At 36.8% G+C, this 13,804-nt stretch overlaps 2 protein-coding genes across 2 annotated transcripts; both read right to left on the reverse strand.

Moving 5' to 3' along the window:
• Nucleotides 1–3,955: 3,955 nt before the first annotated feature.
• LOC129895336 (uncharacterized) lies at nucleotides 3,956–5,020 on the reverse strand. The gene has a single exon (XM_055971043.1). It carries the CDS (start codon nucleotides 4,674–4,676, stop codon nucleotides 4,230–4,232), a length of 447 nt encoding a protein of 148 aa, XP_055827018.1. The 5' UTR covers nucleotides 4,677–5,020; the 3' UTR covers nucleotides 3,956–4,229.
• Nucleotides 5,021–7,146: 2,126 nt separating this feature from the next.
• On the reverse strand, nucleotides 7,147–8,181 carry LOC129894948 (protein NUCLEAR FUSION DEFECTIVE 2). Its single transcript, XM_055970544.1, has 3 exons — nucleotides 8,005–8,181; nucleotides 7,836–7,915; nucleotides 7,147–7,730 (listed from the first exon to the last, which is right to left on the reverse strand). Exons 1-3 carry the CDS (start codon nucleotides 8,068–8,070, stop codon nucleotides 7,322–7,324), a joined length of 555 nt encoding a protein of 184 aa, XP_055826519.1. The 5' UTR covers nucleotides 8,071–8,181; the 3' UTR covers nucleotides 7,147–7,321.
• Nucleotides 8,182–13,804: the final 5,623 nt, after the last annotated feature.

The raw sequence follows: 13,804 nt of genomic DNA on the forward strand, positions 1-13,804 counted from the left end.
TGAGCTTTAGATTCCATTGCCTGCTAACTTGTTTAAGCCTATAAAGGAACTTTACAAGTATACACATCATACCATGCTTACCCTAGCTTGTAAAGCCCTCAGGGAGATGCATATACACATTATGCAGATTTTTTTGGGAAAAGCATTGGAAACATCCAACTAATGAATGACCAACCAGATGATGCAGTCAGAGAAATATCCGCCATGATGATGATAATCTTCATCATAGGGGAAAAGTTTTCATAAATCTAAACCTTCTCTTTGGTTGTATCCCTTGGCAACTAACCTTGCCTTAAACCTCTTCGTAGAGCCATCAGTTAGATGTTTCACCGTGTATATCCATTTACTACCAATAAGAACCTACCCAGGTGGAAGGGAAACAAGCTCCCTTGTGCTATTGTCCTGGAGAGCTTAGATGTCATTTTATATAGACTCCTATCGGGAAAAAAACACCGACTAATTTTCATTCGTCTTCAAGCAGAAAATAATAATAGAGAAATTAAAGAAAATAAAAAACAACAGAAGATTTAATGTGGAAACCCAATGCGGAAAAAACCATGAACCACCCAAAACAATATTCACTATATAAAATATTATTACAACCATATAATACACAATATTTTTCTCACACACCCAAATAGCGAAAATACTATATCCAAGAAATCTCTAAGAAAACCTTCCCTAAATCTCTCAATGGTAAAAAAAATACTATACCATAAATTTTATATATTTTGGTATTTGGTGTATTCTAAACCAAGGAGCTAAGCTCCTTTTATAAGTACAAAAACAAAAAAATCTTTTTTTCCCCTCCTTTTTCAAACCTACCAACAAATCTCCACCTTTGAAAAAGAAGAAAAAAATATCAATCGTTGGCCCTTCACATTGTCTGCTACCGATAATCATAATTCTAATATCAAGAATTATCATACCCCCATCATAAAGAGTACATCCACTCAGATTGAAAAATCAATCCAAGAATTTCCTCTTGAAATCACTTTCTAATTTCAAGAATTTCAATTTCGGCTCATGTCGAAAAAACCCTGCTAATAACTTATGGTACAACCCTCTTGTTGATTTTCTAAGAGTTCATTAGCCATCGACATTCTTTCCAGCACACACCTTGGCACTACCTAGAATTATACCATCCTCTATCATGACAATCCTTGGAGAATTACAACATGTCATAAGGATTCTTATTCCAGCGTACTGTCGGAGCCCTTGCCGAACCGCTCCTTACAATCCTACCTTATTCGAGTTTTCTAGCTGTTGATCAAAATTTCCAGTCCACAAAAATTCTAAAATTTCACTAGTCAAATCCTTAATTTATTTTTACCATTTGACCAGATTTGAATCTTTGACCACCTCTTTTGATCCCTCCTTGCGTTAACAGAGAAACACAAAAGTCTCAAAGCTACTTCTCCACTACAATCATACATGTCATAAATCACAACCGCCATAGTTCGAGAACCACCATTGAAGCTTCTTCATCTCTTAACTACTGCATACCAGATTTTGACAATATCTGCAGATAATTTTTCATCAGCTTTGACTTTATTTTCTCACGCAATCAGCTTCAAAACTCATTGTCTAACCAAACTTCTCAAATCTTGTCCCCACATGCTTAACAATACTAATAAATGGATAATAGCAATGAAAAAATACCACTAAATTAGTTCCTAGGAAAGAGAGATGGATCACAACGGATACACTTAAATACTAAGTCTTTCCTTAATCAGAACCTCTTTAGATTGTACTTACTTCCACTATTACCAAATATACAAGTACCCCAAAACATCTCCACCAGAATAGCAAGCTCCACCGGAATTAGACTCCATTTGTTACTCCACCAGAACGAAACTTCTGCTTGAAAACAATAATTCTAATTCAACATTTTTTTTTGATGTGGAAGATACAAAGTTGCAATCACGGAGCATACTAGAATTTCAAAAGAATTATTCCACACCTAATGCTCAATAATTCTAATTCAGAAATTTTTCTAATGTGGAAGATCATACAAAGCTACAACCACGGAGCATATTAAAATTTCAAAGGAATTAATCCAAACCTGGCTCTGATACCACTTGTTGGAACAAAAAACCTCAACTAATTTTCATCCTTTTCGGACCGCCTTCAAGCAAAAAATAATAATAGAGAAATTAAAGAGAATAAAAAACAACACAAAATTTAATGTGGAAACTCAATGCGAAAAAAACCATGGACTACTCAAAAAAATATTCACTATATGAAAAATTGTTACAACCGTATAATACACAATATTTTTCTCACACATTCAAATACATAAAATACTATACTCACGAGATCTCCAAGAGAACCTTTTCTAAATCTCTTAATGGTAAAAAAATACTATACCATGTATTTTATACATGTTGGTATTTGATGTATTTCTGATGTATTCTAAACCAAGGAGCTAAGCTCATTTTATAAGTACAAAAAAAAAAAAAATCTTCATCCGATGTGGAAGAAGCCATTTTTGACTTTTCCCCCTATTTTTTCAAACCTACCAACGCCTCCATCCATTAAGAATTTTATAAAGCCTTAACAAATGATTTAGGCTCTAGAACAAGAGAAAAGACTTATAATGAGGGTTGGTATGATGAGGATAATCTGTCATAGCAGATTGAATAAGAGATGAGATTTAGATAAGGTTGGTCACTTTTGTTAGTTAATTCACCCACATAATCTGCCAGCCAACTAGGAGGTCTCCTTCCTTTACTGGATTTTCTCTTAGTTGGACAATATTGAGGAACTGGAGCAGGAACAACATGTGGGATATTTGAAATTTGAGCAGGTAAAGATTTAGGCTTGTCAATCTTAACATCAATAGTAATAAGAATACAATCTAGAGAAAGAAAATCTAGAATATGCAGAGTCTTCATAGCTTCTTTTAACAATTAGTTAGTGGTGTCTTGTTGACTACTAAAAGGGAAGACAATCTCCTTGAAGGACATATCCCTATTGACATAAAAGGAATGAGTAATTGAATCCTAAACCAGATAACATTTGGTGACCTTAGAGTAACCCATGAAGAAACATGAGTAGCCTTTGAATCAAATTTGTCATGAATGTTCATTTTCTTTCCAAAACATAAAAAACCTAATTGTCATTTGCATTTCAGAAAAAGAGGATGACTGTGACCTAATTTTATAGGTACTTTATTATCCACCGTATTTTGTAATTCTTTCGCAAATTCAAAATCTAGATTCCATAATCGAAGATAGAAAAATATAAGACCATATTAATGGTTTTCCAACTCTGCTACCATATTAGAATCATGCATTAAGCTCACCACACAATCGATGTTGCCCTAGTTCACGAGTGGAGAAGAAGCTGAACTCAAGATTTTAGAGAGAGAATAATTGAGAATAAGTCAATGAGATGAGAATGAATCCCTTAATTACAAAAAAGAGTTACAATACTATTTATACAAATCAATCATTCTTAACTCACTAAGCTGATTTACAATGCTAACCTCATTCCTTACTGTTTATACAAATCAGTCACTCTTAACTCGCTAAGCTGATCTACAATGCTAACCTCATTCCTTACTGTTTATACAAATCAGTCACTCTTAACTCACTAAGCTGATCTACAATGCTAACCTCCTTCCTTATTATAGATGTAATAAAACTTCTAACCGACTAATTGCTTCTCATAATTAACTAATTATTCATTAAATATTAGTTTATTACTATTTATTACTTCACAACCTCGTTAATAGCTTGAACGATAAAATGAGTGAACGTCACGTGTCAGGAAAAAAAAATGCAAACCTACCCCTCAATTTTTACTATAATTTAAATTATCTTCAAATTGAAGTTTCATCCGATGTTACGGATCAAGAATAAAAAATAAAGTTATTTCTTGACAACGATAATAATGTTAGACCAAAAGTTTAACCAGGAAGATAGTTTCTCAATCTAAAATAGCGCAGGGATAAATTTAACCATTTTTTCAACAATAAATAATGCCGCAATATAAAGTACTCCCCAAAACTTGCTTGTTCCTCTGATTAATCATCCTTTATCTTTATTTATGCACAAATTGACCAACTCATTAGCCAATTGAAACGTATAAAACTAATACTATTAAAATATACTGTACTAGCATATCAATTGATTATACTATTACGAATAATTGAAAATGACCAGTCATGATGAGCTGTGGGCCCATTCCCCACCACTGAATTCGTTGTCAGTTGACAGGGCCATTCAGACGAAGTTAGGCCCATCCCTGCCCAAATCCAGGGACCCTCTAGCCGACGCCGGAATTGAGGCGTAGCGCGTTGAGAAATCCCGGAGCCCGTACTCATCCTCCTCTCCATTATTACCTTCGTCGAAGTTTAACGCATAACTGAGAGGATCGTACTGGAATTTCCCTTGCGTCCCATTTTTGTTCCGATTGAAACGCCGGATGAAAGTTTTCCATCTCGGCCCCGCCACAATCTCCGACCACTCTCGTAGCTTCATTAAAGCGTTAATCCCTTTAGCCCAAACAGAACCTTGTTTCACCTCCTCAGTCTGTTCCTTACGCCACCATTTCAAGCCGACGCCTCCTGACGACGGAAAGCAAAAACAGCAACGCCTCTTCCGGAATAGCCTCTCCGACATCTCCTCGCTTTGCTCCGCATATGTGTTTGAAAATTCAGGTCCCTCCATAGCCAAATTGCTTCAAATGTAGGAATATTATACAGCGGCACAGAATTCAGGGTTTTATATATAGACAAATCCACGTCCTACAACTTGCGAGACTTGTCCTATCTGTCCTTTGTAAAGCTGTAACTGTTAAGGGGTGACTGACACCGGGAATAACCGGTTTAAAATAATATGGGATTACCGCGATATACCACCGGCTCTCTGGAACCTTTTTTTATTTTTAAAAGGGACTTCACTTGAGTACAGTGCTGGTATATATGTACAGCTACGCTAATTGGCTGTCACCACTTAGCCGTGGCTTGAAATTTCAATCTTTAGAAGTCTTTCATATTATTTAAGCTTCCTCTAGAAAAAAACTATAGATTATTAAAGTACTATAATAATTTTTCATATACATATATGTTCCGCATTAAAAACATCGAATTCGTTATTATGCCAAATGACAGCATCCACCCCTGGCTACGTGTAAGATCACGGTTTGCTTTACGTCTTTTTTGTTTTTTTTTCCTAAAAAGAAAAAGTTGATGGGATACTATTCCATTGTTAAAATATCAATCCTGGCATTTTGTACAAATATCCAGCCTTGTAATCGAAGATGAGTTGAGCGCCACATAATATTCTGCTACACATAATTAGGCAGTATGCACAAGGTATCAAGTGTATTTGTAGAAACTTTTTAGTGGATAATCGTCCTTTTCTAACTGACGGGACCTATATTCTTGCTCATCTTTTTATTTTCTTTTTGTGAATCTTCCTCGCTGAATTTTGATAGCCTTTTAGAATGTTAAAAAAAAAAAGAAGAAAAAAGATGATGACACCACTGACGACCTTATTTTTTGAAAAATATAATCAGGTTCCTGACCAAAATGAAGTCAAGCTTTGCTCAAGTTTGCGATGACAAACAGATAAGATGAAACAACAGAAAGGCCTAAGTTTAAAAGCATAAAGACATGTAGATGATTTTCTGAAATGGCTTTTCATCCTTAGCAAAGACGGAAAAACAAAACATGCAGGCAGAGAAATGTGAAATGGACATGCACCCAAGTATCAGGTGATGTCAAATTCCAATGGCATTAAAAAGCACGGACAAAGATATCAATCTTTTTACTTTACCAACTTGCAAATGAGATTGCAAGCGACGACACTCAAACGCTACTACATTTTCTAATATACCTAATTGCTATAAACAAATGACTTAGATGGCGCCCAATAGCCTATTCATAGTGAGAAAACAAGTCTAGTCACTGCTACCAGAGATAAAAAGGAACATAGAACTACATCTGAAATAAACGCAAGAATACTCCATAAGAATTACTAAAGATCCGACTTTTCTTTTTGTAAAGAAAGCGACCTAAATCTGAATTTTGATTAATCTTTCTCACACAGATAAACATGTTTAAGCTGTCGGTGATTAAGTCCTGAAACAAGACATATATATACTTACTTCCTCAGCTAGCAAAAGCTCCTATCAAGTCTCAGCACCTAGACATACGTTGCCCACCAAAGATGGTAAGTGCTATCAAACTCAAATAAACTAGTAGTAACATGTTACAAGCTGTTCCTATAGGATATTGCAATCAAAAAAATGATTGTCCATTGACTCACCATAAACTACACGATCTGCTTGAACAAAATGGTGCTTTAGCAGAACATCTTTGAGAATGAAATGTGTTTGACAATAATTGTGATTTTTTTCATGTTCTCCTAACCTCAATGGATTTTGTTAATTAGAAGGGAAGGCAACTCCTGTTGACATAGAGTATTAGAGTAGTGCTAGGACATATTGAAAAACATTTATCAAGCGTAAGTGACAACTCATGTATGTATATAGTAGTGCATGTCAACTCTTGCTTATCGCGTTATGCACACAGAGCACAGTCATGTTCAGTGATTTAAATAGTAATAAAAGCCTGATTTATGAAATGATCAAAATAATGAAACATAGGTACAACACACATATTGATTGACCAGATAAGTTGGAAAGAGGCAAAAGTAAATTTGATAAGTTGGAAAATTATTAAGAAATACGGTATTCATTTACTTAGACAAATCTTGTGATCACAGGGGAAAATCCATGTCAAACTACTACTGGTATAACCAAATATGGAATAATGGAATTTGCTTCCAATACATTCTAACTATTAACAAAGAGAAGAATGTATTTTTTTCACTTAAGCATACCTGCTTCAAAAGCTTAATCATAATACCTGCATGATCTCTGTGAGATAAATAACATTTTGTTTGAATAATAGGCTGCTAGACAGTGGGCATGCAATTATCCCAGATGACTCATGTCAATCTGTATACTAGTTTTGCTGCTCAAACGATGTTCCAATTGCAGTGGCCCTCAGAGATTTGGTCTAGTGGTAAGAGCGCAACAGAAAATGTGTTGTTAGGGGCACATCATGGGTATTTTGAACCATGAGCCACTGATCCTCTGCGAATTTCTCGGTTATAAAGAAAAGGATTCCACTTGCAGTGCACACAAATGATTTAGATTACACAACATAGTTTAAGTCTTACCAAGTCAACTAGTTACACAGCTCATACAAAGCTAAAAACAGAGTGGCTACTCTTCAACACATTCTAATAAACAAAGTTCCCTCTGAATAGAAATATATCAACAACCATCAACATCAGTTGAATACTTACATCGCCATAGCTCTCTCCATGCCTTTCCCGTGAATTGTCAAGAACACCTTTCCCGCACTGTCCAAGCTACTCTTGTCAATCGCAATTGCTCCAAACATTGCCCGGAAAGCACCACAAACCACTGCAGGAGCCGAAGAATTGGTCTTCCTTGAAACTCTGATTATCTTCTGCAAACCTAAGCGCCCTCCGTCAGCAGCGCATGATGTTACCACATTGGAAGACAGATCCATAATAACCCGATTGAGATCCTTGGGTGATATATCGATGTCCTTGCTAAGCAATTGCAGAGAAACCGAACCCTCAATTACCTTCTCCCCCAAAACGCTCAAAGCTCTGTTGTTCTCACCTGAGTATGATGCATGCGTCAGGGCACGTCGTAGTAACTCCACATCCTGAAATGTGTACCTAAATGCAAACGTATTATACACAGGAACTCAATTTTCAACCAGGATTTGGTTAATTGAACAGAACAACTAAAAAAATAAATTAAAATCAGCCGGAGAAATTTACTGGATTTGATTTTGAAGAGTTTCGAGAGCAATCGAGAAAGGGGAAGTGGGTCGGGTTGAGAAGGAGGGATCTGCCTGAGCCTGTAAAAGAATGGTATCAAATAAGTTAGGGTTTAACATTACTACAAGAAAAAGCAGACTGTATCGTTCAGCTTTTAAGATGGCTTTACCTGAAGAGAAGAGTAGAGGGTGAAAGCAAGTAAGACGGAGAAAATGACTTGCCGGAGATGGAACATGATTCAGGCGAACTGTACCTCGTCGATGGATTTCACTAGTGGGGTGACATGCGGGGTAAAGATGCAAGGGTAAATCCACTTTAGTAAGGATCCGTTTGGTTATGAAAATTGTGAAATTTGAAAAAATATTAATCCTTTCTTTTAATTTGTTTATCCTTCTTTCTTTTTAATTATACTTCAAAAAGTATGTTTTTTCCATTTTTAGATATATTTTAATTTTAATTTTCTAATGATATGTTTAAAATTAAAAACTTAAAAGATATTTTGATATATTTAATATATTTTAAATTAAAAATCATAAAATTCAAAATGTTCTTTTTAATTACTTTTTCAAAAAAATGTTTCTTTCCATCTTTAGCTATATTTTAATCTCAAATTTTCATCGACATGTTTAATATCACAAACTTAATTGATAGTTTGATATATTTGATATATTTTTAATTAAAGATTATAAAATTCAAAATGATTTTTTTACTTTCTTAAACTACATACAACAACCCAGTGAAATCCCACAACATGAGGTCTGAGGAGGGTAAAATATACGCAGACCTTACTCCTACCAAGGTAGGACGGCTGTTTCTGAAAGACCATCGGCTCAATAAAAGCATAAAAACATAGAAAGAGATTAAATAAGGCATATATGGGGAAACAAATAACGAGAGCGACAGAGATAAAATAGAATAATCAAAGTACAGAAAGTGATAGATAATAACAGAAATCCAAGCATAAGAAATTATAGTGCGCTAATGCGCTTACTAATAGGGAGGAATAACGAGACTATGTACTAGCCTTCTACCCTTATGTGGGTCCTCCACACCCTCCTATCTAAGGGCATGTCCTTGGTAAGTTGTAACTGCGCCATGTCATGTCTAATCATCTCTCCCCAATATTTCTTCGGCCTACTCCTACCTCTCTTGAAACCATCCATAGCCAACCTCTCACACCTCCGCACTGGTGCATCTGTGTCTCTCCTTTTTACATGCCCAAACCATCTCAGGCGCATTTCTCGCATCTTGTCTTCCACCGAGGTCACTCCTACCTTGTCCCGAATAGCCTCGTTTCTAATCCTGTCGCTCTTGGTATGCCCACACATCCATCTCAACATTTATATCAACTTTCATCTTTTGAACGTGAGAGACCTTAACTGGCCAATACTCCGCCCCATATAACATAGATGGTCTAACCACCACTTTGTAGAACTTGCCCTTAAGTTGTGGTGGCACCTTCTTGTCACATAGCACACTGAAAGCGAGCCTCCATTTCATCTACCCTGCCCTAATACGGTGTGTGACATCATCATCAATCTCCCCGCTGCCTTGCTTGATAGACCCAAAGTACTTGAAACTACTTTTCTTTTGGATGGCCTGGTCACCAAGCCTAACTTCCGCGCCAACCTTCTGAGGTGTCTCACTGAACTTGCACTCTAAGTACTCTGTCTTGGTCCTACTGATCTTAAACCCTTTAGACTCCATGGTATGTCTCAAATCCTCCAACTTAGCGTTAACTCCACTACGAGTCTCATCGATCAGGACTATGTTATCCGCGAAAAGCATACACCATGGCACCTCACCTTGAATTTATCGCGTCAATCCATCTATCACCAAGGCAAATAAAAATGGACTGAGAGTTGATCCTTGATGCAATCCCATCCTGATTGAGAAGTGTTCTGAGTCCCCTGCTACTGACCTTATCCTGGTTTTGGCACCCTCATACATGTCCTTGATCACCCTAATGTACGTCATAGGTATACCTTTAGCCTCCAGACATCTCCGTAGTATCTCTCGTGGAACTTTATCGTAAGCCTTTTTCTAGGTCGATGAATATCATATGCAAGTCCATCTTCCTCTCCCTATACTGCTCTACCAGTCTTCTCATAAGATAGATGGCTTCTGTAGTTGAGCGTCCCGGCATAAATCCAAACTGGTTCTCTAAAATAGACATACCTCTCTTGACCCTTATCTCCACCACTCTTTCCCACACTTTCATAGTATGACTGAGAAACTTGATACCTCTATAGTTGTTGCAGCTCTGGATATCCCCCGTGTTTTTGTATAGGGTATCATTACGCTCGACCTCCATTCTTAGGGAATTGTTGCCATCTTAAATATGACATTGAATAACCTAGTCAGCCACTCCAAACCTATCGAGCTCGCGCTCTTCCAAAATTCCCTAGAAATCTCATCAGGTTCGGTCGCTCTTCCCCAAAGCAACCTATGAACAACACCCTTAACCTCCTCGACCGTAATACTCCTGCAACACCCAAAATCATGACGCCTCCCTGTATGTTCCAAATCTCCCAACACAATCTCTCTATTCTTTATCGTAAGCCTTTTTCTAGGTTGATGAATACCATATGCAAGTCCATCTTCCTCTCCCTATACTGCTCTACCAGTCTCCTCATAAGATAGATGGCTTCTGTAGTTGAGCGTCCCGGCATAAATCCGAACTAGTTCTCTGAAATAGACACGCCTCTCCTGACCCTCATCTCCACCACTCTTTCCCACACTTTCATAGTATGACTGAGAAACTTGATACCTCTATAGTTGTTGCAACTTTGGATATCCCCTGTATTTTTGTATATGGGGATCATTACGCTCGACCTCCATTCTTCGGGAATTGTTGCTGTCTTAAATATGACATTGAATAATCTAGTCAGCCACTCCAAACCTACCGAGCTCGCGCTCTTCCAAAATTCCCTAGGAATCTCATCAGGTTCGGTCGCTCTTTCCTAGAGCAACCTATGAACAACACCCTTAACCTCCTCGACCGTAATACTCCTGCAACACCCAAAATCATGACGCCTCCCTGTATGTTCCAAATCTCCCAACACAATCTCTCTATCCCTTTCTTCATTCAAGAGTTTATGGAAGTATGACCACCATCTCTGTTTGATGAGGGTCTCCTCTACCAATACTTTTCCATGCTCGTCCTTAATGCACTTCACTTGACCCACATCACGTGCCCTTCTCTCCCGCGCCCTAGCTAGCTTGAACAATTTTCTATCCCCGCCTTTCTCTTCTAATTCAGCATAGAGGCGTTCAAAAGCTGTCGTTTTTGCCATTAAAACCGCCGACTTTGCCTCCCTCCTCGATATCTTATAAGTTCCCTATTCGTCCACTTCTCCACCTCATCCTTGCTTTCTATCAACTTGGCATACGCCATCTTCTTTGCTTCCAGCTTCTTTTGCACTTCTCCATTCCACCACCAGTTCCCTCGATGCCGACTATGACTACCTATCGAAACTCTCAACACTTCCCTTGCTACAACCCTAATACAACTAGCCGTCCTATCCCACATATTGTTCGCATCTCCACTACTATCCCAGGCCTCATATCCTTCAATTTCTCTCCCATCTTTAGGGCCCTAGCCGTGGTCAAATTCCCTCATCTGATCCTAGGTCGGTCATCCCCGACCTTCTTCTTCCTCGTCACCTTGATCCCTAAATCCATCACCAAGAGCTTATGTCGGATTGTAAGGTTGTCGATCGGAATGACCTTACAGTCTTTGCACAAACCTTTATCATCCTTCCTAAGGAGTAGAAAATCTATTTCCGTCTTAGCTACCGAACTACGGAAGGTTACTAAGTGGTCCTCCTTCTTTGAAAAACTCGAATTGGCTATCACCAACCCAAAAACTCTTGTGAAATCCAAAAGTGAAACTCCTCCTCTATTTCTGTCCCCGAAGTCAAAGCCTCCATGCACATCATCATACCCTTCCAAAATAGACCTGATATGCCCATTGAAATCCCCTCTCACGAAAAACTTCTCAGTAGGAGGTATGCCTCCCACTAACTTGTCCAAATCCTCCCAAAAGCGCCTCTTATCCTCCTCGCCTAAGCCCACTTGCGGTGCATCAGTACTAATAATATTCAACATGGTCCCTTCAACGACCACCTTAATCGACATCATTCTATATGTGACTCTCCTAACCTCCACCACCTGATCTCTTAAATCACTGTCTACTAAAATGCCTACCCCATTCCTATACTTCGATCTACCACAGAATTAAAGCTTATACCTGTCTACCTTCTTAGCTTTAAAACCTACCCATTTTGGGCACAAGATTTGGAGCCTGCCATTGTTTGTTCTTAAGCATTTCCAGTAGTTATCATTTTCGCAGCAGTAGTTGCTGCCGCCGGACACCCATTATTTGCTCTATCATTGGGCTTCTCCATAGAAACTTATGTTTCCACATGCTTATACGTAGCCACATCACTTATTTATTTATGCACTGAAACAACAAAGACCTTTGATTTTGAATGTACCCCATCTGTTCGATAATTGTCTAAGAGGAAAAGAAGCTTGTTGGTAAGCCGACGTGAACAGTATTTTTCGGCGACAACCAGGTTCATTTCAACTGGAGTTGGTACCTCCAGTTCCCATATATATTTTTTGTTCATACACTTGTAGTTACATTTTGCTAAATTTAGACCTTTGAATAATTTATTAGTTCATACGTATTTTCGTGGCTTTGGATAGTGATGGTAGACTAGGGTCATATTCTCGCCCAGGGACGAGGACGAGGGTAAGGAGGGACAAGTGGGTTAAAAGAGCGTCTAGACTGAGAGTAGGTTCGTGGAACATTGGGACGTTAACGGAAAAATCCATAGAGCTAGTTAAGATTCTAAAGAAGAGGAAGATTAATATAGCTTGTGTCCAAGAAACCAAATGGGTACATGTCAAGTCAAAATAGAACAAATAAATTATAACGAAGAAAAGAATATACTTGAAAAGACTCATACTTCCAATCGTCTAGAATATGGAAATATAAAATGAATACTCCTCTCACTCATTTATGCTAAGAGCATTATTTTTTAAAAAAATTGCGCTCCAAATTTGATATGCTATAGAAGAACCAAGTAACACTTGAGCCTCGTCTAATTTAGGCCCTAAGTTAAGAGTGTCAGATCTGCCACGTAGCTAAATTTCAGTGAAATAAAACATGTTACAAGCATAACTCGTCTAGTTTTTGCTCATATCACGAGTCAATTAGCCTAAATAATAGTTCATATGGTCTAATATAAATGAATTGTTTAAAATTCTAAAAATGTAATAATTATTTTGTTAAAGAATTGCTCTTCTTTTTAATGAAGTTTTCAAATATTTTTAAATTTCAAATACTTTTAAGAAACATTGAGAAAGAATTAAAAGACTAATATTGACGAATTATCCTTTAGTTAATATTTTTAAATATCAAATCCCTATTAAAAGACTAATATTGACAAAATATCCATTTCTAAGGCATAACTAAGGCCTAAGTGATAGGACGGATTAAATTGAAATTGGGGATGAGTTATTTTATTTCAAGTCTTTTACGTGTTAATTCGTGAATAAAAGGGTAAATTAATATTTCTTTTGTTCTATTTTAATTGTTATGTTGCGCTTTTTAAAAGTTAATTTGACTAATTTTTAAAGTTAAATTATATTATTTAACTCAATATTATAAAGAAAAGAATTAGATATTTAAAAACTATACGAAAAGTACTATAAGTTATAATTTTTTTCATATCAATATGATAAAATAATATATATTAAAATGTTAGTTAAAGTTCATATAATTTGATTCTCAAAAAAGAAACAATGACAACTAAATTAAAACGGAGAGAGTAACAAATTATAACGAGATGGATACATTTAGACCTAAAATATGACAAATAGTATAATTAAATAAAAAAGACTCAAATATACCATTAAACTTTAAAAAAAATTCATTTATATTCATTAAAAATTTAGCT

The sequence above is a fragment of the Solanum dulcamara genome, chromosome 7, assembly GCF_947179165.1.
Source record: "Solanum dulcamara chromosome 7, daSolDulc1.2, whole genome shotgun sequence".
Lineage (NCBI taxonomy): Eukaryota > Viridiplantae > Streptophyta > Magnoliopsida > Solanales > Solanaceae > Solanum > Solanum dulcamara.

Bases quoted from the DNA above. Each gene is read 5' to 3' on its own strand.
- LOC129894948 (XM_055970544.1), bottom strand. From the start codon at position 8,070: ATGTTCCATCTCCGGCAAGTCATTTTCTCCGTCTTACTTGCTTTCACC. The intron at 7,916-8,004 runs GTAAAGCCATCT...ATTCTTTTACAG, and splicing joins CCCTCTACTCTTCTCTTCAG to GCTCAGGCAGATCCCTCCTT. The intron at 7,731-7,835 runs GTAAATTTCTCC...GTTTGCATTTAG, and splicing joins ACTCTTCAAAATCAAATCCA to GTACACATTTCAGGATGTGG.
- LOC129895336 (XM_055971043.1), bottom strand. From the start codon at position 4,676: ATGGAGGGACCTGAATTTTCAAACACATATGCGGAGCAAAGCGAGGAG.